At 51.5% G+C, this 18,715-nt stretch overlaps 2 protein-coding genes across 3 annotated transcripts in view; one reads left to right on the top strand and one right to left on the bottom strand.

Annotated features, from left to right (window-relative positions):
* Window positions 1-16,350, bottom strand: part of Tsp5d (Tetraspanin 5D) — a 110,327-nt gene extending 93,977 nt beyond the window's left edge. The window contains exon 1 of the mRNA XM_077705034.1: window positions 16,000-16,350. The gene's annotated coding sequence lies outside the window, so the exon portion shown is untranslated. The remainder of the gene's footprint in view (window positions 1-15,999) is intronic.
* The window catches only part of Polr2l (DNA-directed RNA polymerases I, II, and III subunit Rpb10), a 41,452-nt gene extending 23,643 nt beyond the window's left edge, over window positions 1-17,809 (top strand). Inside the window, exons 1-3 of one of the 2 annotated variants that reach the window (XM_077705036.1) lie at window positions 16,521-16,679; window positions 16,795-16,909; window positions 17,638-17,809. In XM_077705036.1, coding sequence (XP_077561162.1) covers window positions 16,815-16,909; window positions 17,638-17,746 — 204 coding nt within the window. In that variant the 5' untranslated portion in view covers window positions 16,521-16,679; window positions 16,795-16,814 and the 3' untranslated portion in view covers window positions 17,747-17,809. Of the gene's footprint in view, window positions 1-16,520; window positions 16,680-16,794; window positions 16,910-17,637 lie in introns of those variants that run through there. The other variant, XM_077705037.1, reaches the window with a different exon arrangement.
* The last annotated feature ends 906 nt before the right edge of the window (window positions 17,810-18,715 follow it).

The raw sequence follows: 18,715 nt of genomic DNA on the forward strand, positions 1-18,715 counted from the left end.
TGCATCGATGCTATCAACGCTTTAGCGATGACGCAGATTCATATGTTCTTGTTCCTTGTTTTTTTAAATAACATTCAGTTGCTAGTGCCTTCGCCCTGTGTCTCGTCATTTGCCTTCGTGTTTAAGTAGCGCGTTTCCAATCATGAACGTATACCAACAAGCCGAACTTGCAGTTCTTCTAAGGATGACGGAACTCTGGCACTGACCATCCTGTCCGCTGTCCGAGTTCACCCTGTGCCACCTAATTACCCCACCTAATCCCCCCATCATCGAGCCAGAGGTCTTCTTCCCCGTCCCTCGGTCGCCCCTCGTTGAGCCTGCAGGTGGCCCGCACGTTGCCACTTGTCCGCGTTACGCGTCCAGACCAACTCCGCTCCTTTCTCTCAATTCGAGAAGCACGTATGTTTGGCGCCCCACTCAGCACACAGGCTGGAAGAGGCCCTCACGAGCGCCGTTCCAGCAGCAGTGGACTGCGACAGCCCCGCACGGGCGGCCGCGTATGTGGGGCGGAGTATACAGGCACGCACACACGCGGCCGCAGTTGCATAACGAGCGCCTTGGCCCGCTGCCGCGCCACAAATGACAGCCCTTGTTCGAGGCTGCACGAGCGAAGCCCAGTCGAAGCAGACCGGCTCGCATAAACGGAGGAGCCCACAAGGGGGCCGCTGTAGGATATAGAGGACATCGTGGACGGAGGATTCCTCTGCATGCAACACTCCCATTGTTCAGTACCAGTAAAGTTGGGGAGAGCATTCGCAGAATGCAATTAGCTCTGCTCTGTACATCGGCACCAACGAATAAAACAAGAAGCTCGAAAGAGGGCCCGGACGAGCGAAATCCTCTGCCGTGGACTGTCGGCGAGACCAACAGGCGCGTGTAAATGTGGCGTTGCGTCCCCATAGGTAATGCAGCACTGTTGGAGGGTCGCGCGACCGCTTTGCGTATTTAGCGTTGCCACGAAGGTCTACAGGAATGCATAAAATTAAATGAGAACAAGGAGCAATACATCTGGCTTGAAGAACGACACAGCATAAACTCACCATACACACACGCCACAATCGGCAGCAGAACAAATCCGATCCGCACTTCGCCATTTCATGACGACGGGTTGGTCTGCGATCCCCAGCTTCCACCGGCATAGCAGCGAGTGAGACGCAGCTTCGAATACCCAACAAAACAATCTTTACGGCCGCGACTATAGCGGGAAAGGACGAGACAAGGCGCAATAAGATATGTAATCGCAAGCAAAAAACTGCGGTTGATTCCTCTGTCATAGGAATCGGCAAAGCACGAAATTAAAATGTGCAGCGAAATTTGCAGCTGGACATGATTTGAGGGTCTGCGGCTCTCTCGTGTGTGTGCTTGGCGAGCGACGTCCTGCTGGCTGGTCGTTTCGGCAAAGGTGTACTGGCGTCAATTCAGGGACGGATGTGATGTCAGTGAAATCTTGGTGTATCTCGGCATAAAACACTTTCGTGTTAAAATATGAATCCCGAAAACGAACAACCCGAAGTATACCGTACTCTCTAGTACTAAAGGTTGCTTCCCCGCAAGAATGCCCTGTGTGCAGGAGTGCACCCTTTACAGGCCGCTTGCTTCATTGTACTGGTGTCACTTCCGTGACGGATGTGACGTCAGTGAAATCTTGGTGCCACCCGGAATAAAACACTTTCGTGAAAAAAAAGTCCCGGGCCATCTCCACTACCGTGAAAACTGCGGAGGGGCAAAGCATGCAGTGTACAAGTGTATTCTTCGCGCCTTGGTGTTTTTACCCGCGTAGCTGAGAGAGAGAGAGAGAGAGAGAGAGAGAGAGAGAGAGAGAGAGAGAGGGGGGGGGGGTAACCGGCCGGTGACCATTGCAGCTCGCTGGGTGACCTTAGCCTGGACCTCACGGTCCGAGCCGCACAACGCCCTCGCCCAGTGCTCTCCGTCTGTGAAAGGGGGAATGGGTTTTGGAGGCACTGCCACATGCAGTGGTCTCGGGTATCGAGGGACCCGCAGTCGGGGCACAAAGAGGTGGGGTACAGAGAAGGGTAGATAAAGTGAAGTCGATATTGCCAGGGGAGTACGTGTGTCTGGGTGAGTCGCCATGCGTTCCTCTTCGTTGGAGAAGGTCGGGGCGGCTCGGGGTGGTTGGCGGCGGGAGAGGCGATAGTGCGAAGTTATGTCGTGGAAGGTAACAAGTCTGTCGCGGGCTGATAGGGCTCCGCGGAAGGGCTCAAGGCCAGGACCAGCTCGGACGGTTAGCTCTCGAGCGGCCCTGTTGAAACCATTGGGGGTATAGGTATACAGCTTTGCTGTAAGTCTCGGGTCTTTGAAGAACGAAGCGTTCTAGCGCGAGGCGTAGGAAAACAAGTGTCCCGGTGTTTTAGTACCACGACTACATGAAACGACAACGATAACAGGAGACGTCGACAGCCCGAGCTCCTAATGGGGTTCGCTTCGCCCCATAAAACCTAGACATGCGCGCCACTTTTTTTCTTTTTCGTTCGGCTCGTTAGAAATGCGCGCAATCGCGGTTTCGTTCCGCTTTGCTGAGTCCGAGGTGGTGAACGCCGCACGAGACGCACTTAGGAGCCACAGCAGCGTACGGTAATGAACACACGCGCCTGCATGCAGTCAGCCAAGGATTGCAACGAAACGGCGTCTGCAAACGCCAGGAAAAAGGTCCGCACCATGCAGCGTTGACAAAAAGAAAAGAAAGGAATGTACCTACTCCGGGATTATCCTGCGAATGTATCCTGCCGCCGGGTGAGGGAGCGTGACGCTTTCTCAACGTTGTGCAATCTTTCATCGATACGCGCTTCAGTTTGTCCGTGTTTTGTTTTCTGTCCACGGTTTTTTCGCTGAAGCTGAAATTCGCAGTCAATATGAACCAACTCGCCCAACCGCAACCAATTCTAAAACGGGGCATCCTTTCAGACAGACAGCGTGCCTGCGAGTCCGAATAAGCTAGGGATGTTCGCAAAGGAGACTGTACGCGCCTGTGCACAGCAGCGGCCGCTGAAGAAGGCGCGCGGGAGGAATGAGGCCACAAATGACCCGAACTCGAGCACGTGCACGTTCGCAGTCGGCAGCCACACGTACGGTGCCGGTCATTTTCCCAGCCTCCCTGTAAACACCTGGCCCCTTTAAAATATACTTCAACGGTATACAGAAACGCTATGCTGAAAAGACATCTTGCCGGGGGCTGTGCAAGCACTCATACCGAAGCGTGAAGGCAGCAGGAGTAGTACCAGGGGCGTAGCCAGGGGTGGGGTTCGGTGTCAGAACGCCCGCCAAGTTTTTACTACAGCAGAAATGGGGCCAAGATAGTGTGTGGGCGAAGACAGGGTTTCTTTTTCTTTTTTATATTTTGCGGGGTATGCAACCCCCGAAAGATATTTCCGGCTACGTCGCTGATGAGGAAATTCATTTACGGAGCGCTAAACGCCAAGTTTGGCGTCCCTACCATGTACACGAGAGCATCACAAGGGCGCGCCGTGTCACGCGTTCTCGTCCTTTTTTTATTTATGCTAAACATTATTCTTCGTAGGTTCCGAAGGCAGCAGTCCCCAACATGTGCACTATTATGACGATGACACGTGTCAACTTAGCCATTCATTCTACAGATATCCTGATTTCTAGTGCCCTAAAAAGAGGCTCACCGGCTCCTCTGTCCCGTTCGCGGAGCATTCACCTTACGCAGTTCTATACGCCTCGAGCGCGGCCTGTAGGAGCGCCACTGAAATCCCCCTAGCGGCCCGTTTCGAAAGCAGGCGCGGGAGTCTCCGTCCCGCTCCCCACTGCCGCCGCTGCTTTTGCGGCATGTTCACGACTGAGATTTAGCGTTTGCGGGCGTTGGAAATCCATGGTTATGTGGAGCAGTCACTGTTCGCAAATGGGATGTGTTTGCGAGAGTGTACATGTTTCTGACGCGATCTTAGTGTGGTATATTCGGTCTGGTGTGTATCACAGGCCAGCTTCGCGGAACCGGCGTATGCATGAACCTAATTGTAGTTACACTGCCCTAAATTTATTAGCACTGTCTCCGTAACCACCGGTTCCTCAGATGTTCATGCTAGGGGTATACACTACGATGTAAATCAGTTTTGTGCGCTTACATATTCAGCGGAACACTCATACCTGACAGCACGCCAGTTACTTTTGCCAATAATATACCTCAGATACTGATCACCTTCATTTACAAGCCAGTGTGTGTTAATTTCGGGAATATTCAACGTAAGTACGATGGATAATGCAGAATTATACTCGGGGATCAGCACACGACAAATAGTCGTCTTGTCGTGAGGTGAGCGCCGGCAAACATTTATCCGCTACATATATCCTCTGCAAGCAGCGCGCAGATGGGCTTAGAATATAATCGGCATCCGCGACTAAACTCTTCTTCGAAATATCGTCACATGGCACAGGGAGCCTGAAGAATAAAGCTCAAACTGAAATCAGAGGGCCTTATCACGTACCACACTCTTCCAACGACACCTTTCATCGCTTGTGAACTGCCTACCCTATATACTTCCAAAAATGCGTCCGCCGAACGATCAGCTGTTTGTTGAAGTGGAAAAACAAAACGACAGTGAACGCGAGATTTGTGTGTGTGATTACTAAAACGTTCATTGCTTTGATGCCGCTCTGCATTTGTACACAGCGTCCCCCTCCGCTACCCCCCCCCCCCTCCCTATGTCTCGCGAAATAGCAGTGCATTTCGCATATAGTACGTTGGTCTGGTGGACCCTACCTGGCTTAAGTTTCGATGGACGTCTTTAGCATGTCAGAAGCTGCACTGTATTTTTTTTCATTTCCGTTAGAGCTATTGTTTCTTCCGCACTTGCACAGCATGTATTTTTCCGTGGTTTCATATTAGATTGCCTTGGTTCTTGCTATAAGGCGTTCGTGGGCACATATTCAACGAATATACTTAACATTTTCGCATGGTTTATATTCTTATAAAAGGCATAAGTTGTCCTGATTTGGCTAATCACATCCCCGAAACACATTTTTCTGCGACGTATATATTCGAAACGAAGCCGCATTCGTTGTCCACGCTGCAAAATGAAGCCAACCTTTCACTGTGCCAGTATCAGGTCTAAACGAGGCGACAGTAGAATTCATTTGTGCCGAACGTATTTGGAGGTGACACGGGCGATATGCTGCTACCGTCGCCGACGCCCGGAAGAGCGGTGACGATGCGCGCAGAACCGCGTCCCCGGGTAGCTCTTGCAGGCAATCGCGTGCTCTACGAAGACGCAGCTGCTTTTTAAGTGACCTAAACGTACTCTTTGCTTATAGACGTCACCATAACAAGTTTTTGTAGGGGGCGGAAAGGCAAAAAGAAGCGAAACAGAACCAAAACACTGCACGAGCCCCTATCAGCCGCGCAGCGCACATCCCGTCAACGCCGCGGAGAAGCGGCGGCAGGCGGCGCAGCGATCGCGAAGCTCGAGGCGTATAGAGCGCGGTGGCCGGCCGCGGCGCGTCATTGCCGGACAATAAACAAGCGGTCGTTAGTCAGCCTCACCGCGCTGCCCTTTGGCCCCCCGCGGGAGGGCATCTGGACGCTACCGCTGCGTACGGCCGCCGCAGGTTCGCTGGAACAGCTGCAGCGTCTTCCTGCAGAGCGCAAGCCCGGAGGCCGGCACAAGGGTGGATGCCGAGCGAAGAAAGAGGCACTCAGCCTCGTGCGTACGTGGGCGCGGTTGTGGCCCCTCGAGAAGGTCGCAGCTGCTAACATGGCCCGCAGAGGAAACAGGGAAACGGGCCATGCGGGGCTACGACACCGGCACTGAGCCACAGCGACACTGGCTTGCGAGTGAGAAAGCACACATGTCCCGCGGCCATAGTTGGCTCAGTTGACAGTGGGACATGCCCGTGGCACCCGCCAGGTGTTCAGCGGCGGACTACCTGCATACCAACCACTACGGGCTCCATCCAGTACACAACGGCTGGAGAGGAAATCCGCTCACCCTCCCATTTTGCGGAGCTATGTACGCCTACGCAGTCGCTGTGTTCGGGTCGGTGGTGTAAGCAGCTGCGGCCTTAGATCACGCTCCACCACGCGATGCAGAGCGGAAGGCGAAACACAATAACTGTTCCCACGAACCCGCTAAGACGTGAAACATGCGCGCGGGCTACATCCCTCGATTTCCCACTTTGCTTCAGCTCTGTAGCCGCTGCTTCTTATTGGCCAGCAGAGCTGACAAGCACATATATGCGGTTTTTTAAGCGGGACAGAGCAGAAGTGAGCTACTCTAGTGGCTCAGTGCATCCAGTTACTTCCGTCGGTCCGACGCGGATAACTTGGACTGCGCCCCTGCGCCGCCTGCTAGCCACAGGCGTGCACTCGGGAGGAGGGGCCATGGCCCCCCATGACTACCGCATTAACTCGCACAATGGTCGCACCCCTGAAGTTTGCCGTCAAAATACGACTTTTTTTTATTTCCCGCGCAATGATCGATCGCACCCTGAACTTGCCGCAGCCATATGTCGTATGTTTGCCAAGTCTAGATGACAATGGTCGTGCTTACCTTAGTTTCCTCCTCTTTCAAAGCGGACATGGCTACGTTATTGCCGCGGACTTGATAATATTAGCGATACCGGCAAGCATGAGTTCATTATTGGTGCGGAAGAAACTCTCACTAAATGCACATAATGTACATACTCACAAGACATATAAAAAAACACGCTCGGCTTGCTCCGTCGGCAGCCGTGTCCCACACTGTGACAGCAGCAGCCACCTACTGGTCGACCTGTTCTCACCTCGCAGCAAACTCGTTCCGGCGCGTTCCGTCATGAAAACACTGCATTTTGCGTCACTCGGTGGTCATTCGCTGGTCGGTGGAGTTTTTATTATGTTTTCATTTGGTAAGTTTATTACGTTCATGACACTTTTCGTAAACATTCTGACCTGCAACTCGCGTTTCCTTTTCTGAAACTTTTTTCGCGAGAAATTTACCTCGCGTAATGATCGCACCCCTAAATTTGCATCATATTTTTGAAAAAAAAAAAAAAAAAGTGCGATCATTACGCGAGTAAATACGGTACTAGGGAAGGGCGCAAAATTTGTGATGCCTTGCGACGTAATTTGTGAAAAATTGCGCCTTCTCGTTTCTTTAACCTTGGAGTGAAGCCACCCACCAATGCGCGGATATTTCTCTGGATCGGTGGTCTCATTAAAATGTGAACGTTGATAAAATAGTCTAGAGTTTGTAAATCTCACCAGTGCAAGTTTAGACGCGGCTACGTCGACCACTTCGTGTAAATGATTATATGCACCTTTCCTGCGGCCCCATTCTAAAACGAAAGCGCAACCGCGCAGCCGCAAATGTGACTCGATTCCAAGGGTGCCGCATCATCAGCACAGCATGTGCTTGTGTAATGCGGGGGTAATTTTCAAGGGCGCTCTGACGAGCACTGGGCCCCTCGCACGCGCACGCCTATGCCGCTAGCGCAGTTCCAGCGGGTCTCGACTAGGCACAAACCGAGCGCGCTGTAGTTTAGCGCGCGTCGGCGGCAGCTGCCGGCCGTAACTTTGAGGCTGACGCCGTCGGCGCCCCGGTGCCCAGAAATCAGCTGCTGCCGGCCGAGCACCGTCGGCACGCACGCCGCCACGTGCCGTCGTCTGCCAGCGCTCGCCGCGCAGGAATATGCGTCCCGTGAGCGAACAACACGCGCACACCGCAACAGCTGCACCTCTGGCCGATCGCTCAACCTCAGTTTGCTCACTATTTACACACAGAGAGAGAGAGAGAGAGAGAGATATTTGCCCGGGGCATATTGGGAAACAGGGCGTCCCGTTTCTTTACGATAAACGAGGTACACGCTTGTCACCGCTTAGGCAATTAAAGGAACAGCTCGATCAATTTTAGGAATCGTCACTGCGACGGTAAAATTCAACTAACCTCTCAGAAAATGGGCGCCAGCAAAGTGCCCTTCCTGCCTCGGTTGATCGCACGTTACGCGCGGGTGCGCGCGAGTACTATATGGTCTTTTTTATTTATAACCACACTTCGCTAGCCGCACCGCGTTTCGGACAGCTGCTTCAACAAGGCAACTCCGGTGCACGGGTGCCGCCTCGCAGCGACTATGTGCACCGTGCAGAGACCGAGAGGCGTAAGTCGCGATTCGGCGAAAACAGCAGCTCTGGCACGACGACGCTTGCACAATGCGCCCCTCCTCGCGTGGGTGCATATTGCCACACGAGTCAACGCGAAGGAATCTGCTGCAGCCGCGTTCGCGGTGGCCAGGCGGGAGCGCTCCTCGAGGGCCCGCCTGTACAGAGTCAACAGCGCGAATGCGTGCGCCGGAAGGCTTTCGTGATCACCGCACACTTTCAGATTGTCGGTTGGGGCAACAACTGGAGGACGGGCCACCGAGGCGCGTCAGACCTCCAGCAGGTCTGCGATGTCCCCCCCGTTCAGCGTCCCTTCCGCTCACTCCACGAAATCCGAGTTAAAAAATTCCCCCGCATTTCCCCGAGGGGGAGAATGTGAAAGTGCGAATGCACGGTTGTCGGCCCGCTTGCGGCGCTTGCGCTCGGCCCCCGCAGCCCACCGCCTCGCCGCCTTCTCTTCCATCTCTTCCATCGGGTTTGTAGTATCACGTGTACACCACGCAGTTATCAAGCCGCTATAACGCCGCTGAGTCGCCAACGCACGCCGCTGACGACGTAGTTTGAATGCGTTAAAGATATAAGGCGCGTCACTAACGCTGATATCACGTCGCGTCCGTGGCTTGGTCGGTAGAGCGTCGCGCTGCGGCCGCAAAGTCCGCGGATCGAAACCTGGCGCCGGATGCTGTTTTTTTATAGAGAAGTACTGCGGACGCCGACGCTGCCGACGCCGGCGGTGGATGGTTTGGGGTCGCTTATAAAGTGCATTCGCACTTAAAATATATGGCCCACAAACCTGCAGTTGTGACCCCGCGTTCTCGGCATTAGATCTTATAACCCCGCAGAATAAAGGGTCCCCTCCCGCCCTCCCCCACTGTCCCCACATTGTGGAGCGATGGAGGGATGAAAACCAGGGCCGTCAAACAAGTTCCGAGGTTTGTCCGAGTGACGCTGTTTTGTTACGCCAAGCGCTACAATTATTAAGTCTTCGATACATCAAAACGTGACATTAATTGGCAGCGCGAAAAAAAAAAAACCGAACGCAAAGACGGCGAACAACAACACAATTCTCTCGTACGAGTCCTATTTTGGAGCTGGCAGTTAACCGTCAATAGGCGGCCCGAAATGTCCACAAGTCTCCACAAATCTGCAACTACTTTTTAGGCGCCAGACCGGGCTGGGCCCCTGGGCCCCTAGGCCCTCGACTAATTTCTCCCGCCGTCCCCTTCCCGCGTCAACTACACAACAAGAGCAATGGGAGATGTTGCTGTCCAGCCCCTGTCTGCCTACCCAGCTTCAGATGGTGCACGGAGCACAGGCGGCGCGGACTGAATATGGCCTCCACTGAATAAGGAATTAACCACTCCCATGGGCCGCCATAGGCCGTTCAGAATTTTCAATAAAAGCATTTAATCCTCCTCCTCCTCCTCCGGCTAGAGAAACGCAGTTATGTTATTCAAACAGGCTTGCAGAGAAAGCCTCGCTGAACTTATTCCGTCTGTTTGTTCAACCATGCGGGGCAATACGTCGTCGCGGTCGCCTTATGAGCTGCCGCCGTGCGTCGACCCTCGGCTGTAGAAGCGCTCCGCTGCGTTGCGATGAACCTCAGTTGGCCCCAGACGCGGGCACGGTTCAACGCTCGCCCCCGGTCAATTGTCCTCCTCAGCAAACGAGAGCCAAGAAGGAGTTCGCTGCTTCCGCCTCCTGGCGGACCTGGGAACTCAACGAAGCCCCCTACGAACACCAATTACACCGCAATAAAATTACAGTAAACGCGGCTCACTTTTGCTTTCACCGCTACGCTGTATTTCTAAGCACGCAAACCATTTCAAGCGTGTTTCCTGACCAGACGGTATGCAGTAAAACCCTCGACTATACTGTCTTCAGTAAGATGAAGTACCCATTATATCGGCAGAACTGAGTGAAACACATCGATGTCCAAGGCTTTGCGGGAGGCCACAGTAACCACCACAAAGAGCACGCTTTCGGGAAACATTACTAGAAGTGAAATTTCAGACAGAAGGGGCCTGCCGATACACTCTTAGCCAAAACCGTTGCCCCTCAAGAGGAGTAACTGTGGGAGCGGGTGTGCCGAGTGCATAATTCGCGGAGTAAATGCTCCTCCCCGCCGATCGAAAGAGCAACGGGAGGACGAATGCCGCATTTGCTGAGCAGTTACTCTCTCCTGTGATGGGGTCGCCGCTATGCAATCTGGCGCATGTCTCTTCACAGTGTCATCATAACTTGCAAGCAAACGTAGATGCTAACAGAGGGTCTTTTATACAGCTTACTAGCGTTACAAAAAAGCGCCTCAGCTAAGTGAAAAGGCGGTTGGTCTCCCATAAATGCGACGAAGACTGGGGAACTCGCCGGTTTCGAGACTATTCCCATCGAACCGTTCAGACTTAATTAATGCGCGTGTACGAACACGCTAACAAAATGGCGTCTGGGGTTAATTTTCCCAGATTTGCGGTATTGACTGGCGGGCTCGATATTCTTCTGGTCTATTCGATGCGAGGAGCGGGAGCGCATTTATGTCTGAGGGCGTCCAGTCCAGGCGTGCGCGTGTGCGCATGCACTTGTGTGTGGTTTATGCAATTGCAGGAACAGCTCTTTTTCTACCCCGTGCATTTTGAGGCTGCTGTAATCATTTTCAAATTGTCGATTTTTTCCCGCGAGAAATGTTCCTTCTTCCTCTGCGGTATTTTTTCGGCATTGGAACCCAATGTGCAGAAACACATACACACACACACAAGCACACACACACACACTGCTACGTTAGATCGAGCACACCTACTATGTCCTGATTAAGCTTCGTATGATCATGCGCGGACCAAATGCATAATGCGTGCAGAGTCCTTCAGTATTGAGGGACTCTGGTACATACCTTGACACCGAAATAGTATATCGGCTGGAATGATGCACTGCATTGGTGTATTCATTGCACAAAGCACGCAAAAGGAGCACGTGTACTTTCATGCTTACCCCGACCTCTGCTTTGATAGCAAATAATTCTGACATCATCATCACCATCATAGCCCGCTGCAGGGAGGCCTCTCCCACAGATGTCCAACTATCTCGGCCCTGTGCTAACTGCGACCAATTTGTACCCGCAAACTTTTTAATCTGGTCTGCCCACCTAACTTTCTGCCGCCCCCCTGCCACGCTTGCCTTCTCTAGGATCCTCTCTGTTGCCCTTAATGGCCAACGGTTATCTAGCCTTCGCATCACATACCCCGCCCACGCCCATTTCTTAATTTCTACTAATGTGTTCTTAACACGCGTTTGTTCCCTGACACACTCCGCTCTCTTCTTGTCCCTTAATGTTACACCTATCATCTTCCGTTCCATTGCTCGCTCAGTCGTCCTCAATTTAAGCTGAACCCTCTTAGTGAGCCCCCAAGTTTCTGCCCCGTAGGTGAGTACCGGTAAGATGCAGCTGTCATACACTTTCTTCTTCAGGGACAATGGTAGGCTGCCGTTCATTATCTGAGAATGTCTGCCATATGCACTCCACGTACCCCATTCTTATCCTTCTAATTATCTCTGCCTCATGGTTGGGATCCAGGGTCACTACTTGGGATAAGTAGATATAGGCGCTTACCACTTCCACTGCCTCGCCACCTATCTCGAACCGCTGTTCTCTCCCGAGGCTATTGGGCATTACTTTAGTTTTCTGCATATCAATTTGCAGGCCCACGATTCTACTCTGCTTGTCCAGTGCGGTAATCATGCTTTGCAATTTGTCCCCCGAGTTACTTGGCAAGTCAACGTCATCAGCAAGTCTGAGGTTACTCAGGTATTCTCCATTAACTGTTATACGCCCACCTGATCTCAATCCAATGTTATGAATGTAACAGGCAGAGGTAGAGGTCGACGGGGAGCCGGGCAGCAGCCAGAGGAGGAGGAAGGAGAGGAGGTGAAAGGACGAGAACCGGACTGTTGTTTGTCTACTTAGTGAACTCAACCCAATAAAGGGGAACGTTACAATGAATACCTCTTGCAAACATGCTGTGAATAACATTGGAGAGATTGTGCTTCCCTGTCTGACACCCTTCCTTATAGGCATTTTACTGCTCTCCTTACAGAGGACTATGGTAGCTGTGGACCCATTGTAGATTAACATCATATATGGCGTTATAGCAGTTTCCATATACCTTTAAAGATTCGCAACAAACTAATAAACAATAATTTTACTGCCTCCTACACCAGCCGTACCGGCTCAGCATTTCCCCCCTGGAAATATCAAACGATTATACGCCTCAATCAGATAGCGATGTGTCGGATTTGGCGTGTGCCAACTTTTAAATTTCTCCGCACAAATGCAGCACAGCGGCTACGCAAACATCGTCCGAAAAAGTGCCAGCGCGAGCCGAGGGAGCGCGACCGCCATTTTAACTTCGCCAATGAAGAAGAGCCCTGTTGACTATGCACGAGCTGGTAACCAATCACATAGCACAGCAAGTTACTGGAAAAAAGCAAAGAAAGAATAAAGAATTCATAGCTGCACAGGAGCAACGATGCGAAGTTGGCCGTAATTTAGAATTACATTTGCGTTTTGCAAATTGGCACGACAAATTAACCTCCAGCAGGACCAGTAGGCCGAGAGTAGTTTATTTCAACGCGGTCGAGAGCTACGTCCGACGGAACCAGAAAAATGGCAGCATCTCAAGTCCGTGGATGATGCCGAGGGTGCAGAAACTCGAAATGACATCCAAGTTGCGCCCCGACCGTCATTCGATTTGAGCCGTGAGTTGCACCTTGATTATTCCCTAAATGAAACTGCAACTCACGGACCAAATCGAATTTCGCTTGATGGTGGTGTGCGCACGGACATTGGGAGGTCAGGTACACCGCACCGTTACAGGCGAGGGAGTAAGCCGTTGGACTCTCAGGTACTAACTAACGGTCGCAGCCCAATGGGTAAGGCGACTCGACACTATATTATGTCTGGTCTACCAGACATTGGCTCGAATCCTGCCGGTGCCGGTGTGATTTTTTGCGATTGCAAATGCTATGCGCACGGACGCGGACGGACATTGTGCGGTCCTAAGGTACTCCGCACCTAAAATTGAAAACTAAAGTTACGTTTGACTGAACTTTTTTTTAGTTGCGTCCGATGAAACCCAAAATTGAGAAATAAAGTTACGTCCGACTAAATTTTAGGCCGATGTTTTCAGTTGCGTTCGGCGTAACCTGTAAATAAAATTGGAGCTATGTCTGGCGGATTTATGAGACCGAAATGGAAATTAAAGCGACGTTTGTGGTAAGGACAAGCAAGAACCGTTCACAGGTGACAGTACCAAATACCGTCCCGTTCGACGTAATGGTCGATATGTGACGTCAAATTAGAAAACACGAATGTTCCTTTGCGGCCGAACAGGTGCAGAACTGGTAAATAATAGGTGAAACCACCGCTTAGGTTGGTTCCTTGTTGGTCAAACGGTCTGGACTCGCACACTGCTGCAGCGATGTGGGTTCAAATTTCACCCGGGCCATTGGACTGTATTTTAATTGAAGTATTCGAATTGTTTTATATCGAACACACAAGAGGAAAGGAGAAGACAGGAATTAACAAAACGAACCGCCTGTCGCGGGCGCAGTGCTATAGTTTGTAGCGTCGGCAGCTCGTGCCGAGGACGAAGTTGACATGGGCCAAGAGTCTTTAACAGATACAAGTAATGAATGATTGGGGGTGGTAAAAAGAATGCCCTGGTACTCTTTCATTTCTTACCAGAAAAAAAAAATATCCAGAAATTTCAATAATTAAATTTGGTTGGGTATGAGAAACGTGTTTTATGAAAGCGGTCACTCTGTATGCAGACGTCAGCAAAATCACAGCCATATAAGTCTAAAGCTGAAATTTTCGCTTGAGAGAAATGGTTGGCACACATTTTTGCCCAGGCATTAAGAACACCTTAAGCGTTATTCCTTGCGTGTGCGCTTTACGAAAAACACACAGGTGGGCACGCAGTAGATATATGAGAACACGCAATAAACTTGATAGAAATGCACAGATACGCAGTTTTATGTGCCGATCTTTTGTTTCATTTCTGCGCCTTTTGGCAAACCTGGTGAGCATTTCTCTGCCGCGGCTGGTGGGTTCAACGCGCGGCGACGGGGGCTGAAGGAAGTCAGGAGGGCAGCCACCCCTCCCTGTTACGTTAAGAAAAAATTTTGAGGGACGTGACAAAAACAACAGGGTGTTTTCATAATGCTTTTTTGTTGTTGTTTTTCAACCGCTCACATGAGCGTCCTCTGCTCTTTTGTGCTATTCCGGATCGTCGCCATTTGGCCGCTACTCGCTTTTGATTGATTGATTGATTGTTGGGTTTAACGAGCCGACGCAACGCAGGCGATGAGGCGCGCCGTAGTGGAGGGCTCCGGATTAATTTTGACCACCTGGATATCACAAACGAGCGTTTTTGCTTTTCGCCTTTTCATCAGAAACGCGGCCGGGAATCGAACCCGCGTCCTCGTGTTCAGCAGCACAACGCCCTAGCCACTGAGCCACCGCGGCGGGTCCGCCCCTCGCTTTAATTTCCATTTCGGGAACTAATTTTTTACTGTGGAATACGTCCGGCGTACCTTCAATTTCATTTACAGTAAGTTGGGTGGACGCAACTCAAAGCATTGGGTTGAAATTCGGTCGGACGTAATTCTTTCATTTTCATTTTTGGTTCCGACCTACGCTATTCAAAAGGACGTAACTTTAGTTTTCGATTTTGGGTTCCATCAGAGGTAACTCTAGACTCTGGCTTTAAGTTCCGTCTGACGTAACTTTCTTTATCAATTTTGAATTTCGTCGGACGTAACCGAAGGCACTGCGTTGCACCAGACACGATATCCAAAGTTCGCACAGGGTGCTGTCGAGTCGGAAACGCTCGTGACGTCAATGCTGAGCGCAGCGGCGTTCATCAACGGCGGGCAGCAGCTGTCGCTGTAGTAGTAGAGGGCGGCGCGTGTTTTGTCTCACGACGGGCAAGGTCGAAAGGCGGTCGCGATACATCTTCCGCCACTTGCAGCCAAGGTCGGACGCGCGCCTCCAAAGCACGGCAACATAAACTCCCGACGAGGTCGCGATATTCTAGTTGGCTGAGGGTTGGAGATGTTCATCAACACGCAATTCGTACATCCCACTCGCCAATTCAAACGGCGACTGAGCGGGCGGTAGGAGAGGCGTGGGCGGCTCACCTGCGAAATATGCATACCTTGGCGCAACCACCCGGAATCGCGTGGCACGCGCGCCAGAGGCGTCAAATATACTGGCGCGCCCGCACACGGGAGAAAAATATATATTCGCGTGAGAGCTCAGCCTCGCTCTTCATATTGTCGCTTGGCGACTGCATCTGGCGTTACAATCGATCATTCGCTGCGGCGGAAACCGGAACGTCTTCTGTCGGGCACTAAATCACTGACCCGCTGAATGAACCCACCGCAGCTGAAACCGCTCACGACGCGCACAAACCCGCACAAGCTACGGTACACGACGGCTGGTGTTTCGGGTCCGCTACATTTTATGCGGGGACCAGAACACGTGTCTTGCCCTCCAAACTACAACTAGCAATTGCATACATTCATCTGCCGGAAGATTCGACAAGGGCCGATCGAACAGTTCGCCAGCTTTAGCGCGATGACGGCGGCCACAGGTGCGATCGGATGTCACGGAGCAACGTGCCGATTTCCCGTGCATACTTGGCATTCACATCGTCAAAAGGTCACACAGTCCTGTCCCCGCCACTCGCAAGCGTTGCGCAACCTTGGGAGAAAGTTCACGCTCTAAACCACCTGGTTTGGAAAGGCAGACCGCCGCTGGCACAGCGACAACGGCAGGAGCTCGCGAAACTGCTAGCTGTCGTCTGCCGACGGCAAACTAGGTGTCAGCGTCTTACCGGATTCGGAGACTCAGTTAATCATGCGGCGTTGATAGCAGCAGCACACCGCCGGCGCTCCGTCCAATTCGATTCCATCGGTGAAGCTTTGGCAGCAGACAGTAATCCTTCTTGCAGGATGCACTTTTAGCAAGCACGAAGAAAAGGGCGGCTCGGCTCGCCCACCTCACGGCGTTGCCGGCTCGGGGAAGGAAACGGCTCGCATATTCGCAGGACGTGTCGTCGGTTTTTGCGGACGGCTATGCGTGGGTACGCTCGGTGCACTCTGCTTCACGGCATAAACGAAACACAAGTGCGTGCGAGGGAAAAAAAAACAACACATCCTGCCACCCATTTGGCTCAGTATGTGGCTTCGACTTCGCACTGGCTTGGCTTTATCAACAACAAAAACGACAAAACTGGCCATGTTGCTTATAAAAAACTTACTTTAAAAAAATCTTAATTCTTGCGAGATTTGTTCACCAAAATTATTTTTGCAAATATTTATTAGTGGTATTTTATAAGCTTGACTTGGCTCTGGCTTTGGCTTTGTTTGTCACGAATCCATGCGTGCAGTTCGCGCAACCGGTGCATCGTCTCAACAACACCTGCGTGTTGACACTGATTTATAATCAAGCGGTGATTGTCACGTAGTTTTGGGCGCTCGTCGCGTGCTGCAGTTTCTGAACTCCCACGGACAGGTTTGTAAGGCTGTTTCAAGCCACTTCACATGAGCTGATCGGTAGCGGTCCCTACTCGAACAAGCTAATAGGCGGCCGCATTCGTCGTCCTCTTCCCTCGTGTGTTTCTCTGCAGTGCTGTTGTCCGGCGGCACCATGATCATTCCTGTGCGTTGCTTCACGTGCGGCAAAGTCATCGGGAACAAGTGGGAGGCCTACCTCGGGCTGCTGCAAGCCGAGTACACTGAGGGGTGAGCACTGTCGCCTGTAGTGCCCGCGGAAGCATGCTGGCAAACTGCGTCGTTCTCCATTTCTACGTTTTCCCTTTCTTACCTGTAGCGGCACACCGTGCTTAGTTGCATTCCAGTGTGCCCTCGGGAAAAATACTATTCCTGGCAGTGGCCACAGTTGACCGCTCAAATAATGACACCAAGTTGCTTCTAGAAGGTTCTACGGTGGCGTCAAACCTATTTTACGTGTAACGGAAGCTTAATGTTGGTAAGTGTTCTTTAGACAAAGCGCGGTAGTTAAATAAGACTGTTTAAAGTGGAGCACGTGTCATATGTTGGCTGCAATCAGCCTGGTTGGTGAAGGGGTTTGTTGAAATGGCGGCACGTGACTACAGTGGAATCTTTACTCGGTTCCCCCATCAATCTGTGATCTAACGTAGAGTGCTTTGCTAGGCAATATGCAATGCAAACGGTGCCTAAAAAAAATACCACAGTGACTTCCATTACTTACGGTGAATATTGAGTGAGTGAATATTACGGTGTGCTCAGAAGTATTGAGCACATTGTACCTTCTGCGAGCCGAATTACGTGTTCTTCTAAGTTACGTCCATTTCCAGGTCTGCACAGTGGGCATTTGTTTGTTTGTCTGCACGCTGTGAGCTGCAGTAGCTCGCGGCATGAGAGCTGGACGCGGCTGTTGCTGCCTTGTCCTGGTCTAATCACACGTATCCGTGGTGCGTGGCGTGCAGGGATGCCCTGGACGCCCTGGGCCTGAAGCGGTACTGCTGCCGCCGTATGCTGCTGGGACATGTCGACCTCATCGAGAAGCTGCTCAACTACGCCCCACTCGAGAAGTGAGCACTGGACCCCACTCCGTGGCCCCCATGTAAATAAATGCCGCCTCTTGCTGCTGTCTTCTGACATGCTCACATGTTTGTCGTTTTTATTAGCCAGTGCTTGGTGCACATTTGTGCCATTTTGGGTCATCAACTGCACAGCAAGGGCCACTGGAAGACCTCCAGGGTGTTTTCGTGGGCGCTACGGTGTTTTCTGCTGTGCTGCAGCGGAAGCCGGTCAAGTTGTTCACATTTATTGTTCATTAATCATTCATGCTAACCTGTCACCCTGCCCTATTACTTTACTCTTTCGTTAATGGTCACTGGTAGCACCCAGGCTGAATATATGAGCTAGCTTTTGTGGCCTGGAAGTTGAGCACCGTTTCTGGTTGGACATCAAACAACTCGGTGGGACGAAAGCCAGTCGACATGCCGATAAGTAGACGCCGACTAAAGGGCAGTGCAAATGAAGGGCCGAAGAAGACACTTAAGAGTGCAGTTTGACCCATCCAAGAACCGGCTGTGGCTAGCTGAAAAGGGACATCCCATGCAAGTGGTGTATCCAATAAGGAAGAGCAGGCACAAACAAAAACTGCAAGTTAGGTAAGCCTATAATTGATTGCGCATGTGGCAATCATTTGAATGGGAGGCCTCAAAAAGGCCCCCGAGGTCATCCTGTCGTGGTGGTGTTAGTACAAGTAGTGAATGTGAATGTATATACAATATGACCTCGTTGCAGCTGACCATGACAGTGATCATGAGTTCAGTATGCTATAATAGAAGTAGGGACAATCCAAATACTGCTACTACAGATTGTTAGGCAATCATGGATGAAGTCTGTTACAACAAAAGTTCGGCATTTTCAACTGCTAAAAACAAATCAAGCAATAAAAGTATGCTGGTCATTCCTCAAGATTCAGTTGCAACTGAAACTAGGATGGCTTGGGATTTTGAGCAGTTTCATCCTCTTGTGACACTGAAGCACACCAGA

Source organism: Haemaphysalis longicornis, unplaced genomic scaffold, assembly GCF_048455015.1.
Source record: "Haemaphysalis longicornis isolate Haplotype H1 unplaced genomic scaffold, Haemaphysalis longicornis Haplotype H1 scaffold_3, whole genome shotgun sequence".
In the NCBI taxonomy this organism is placed as follows: domain Eukaryota; kingdom Metazoa; phylum Arthropoda; class Arachnida; order Ixodida; family Ixodidae; genus Haemaphysalis; species Haemaphysalis longicornis.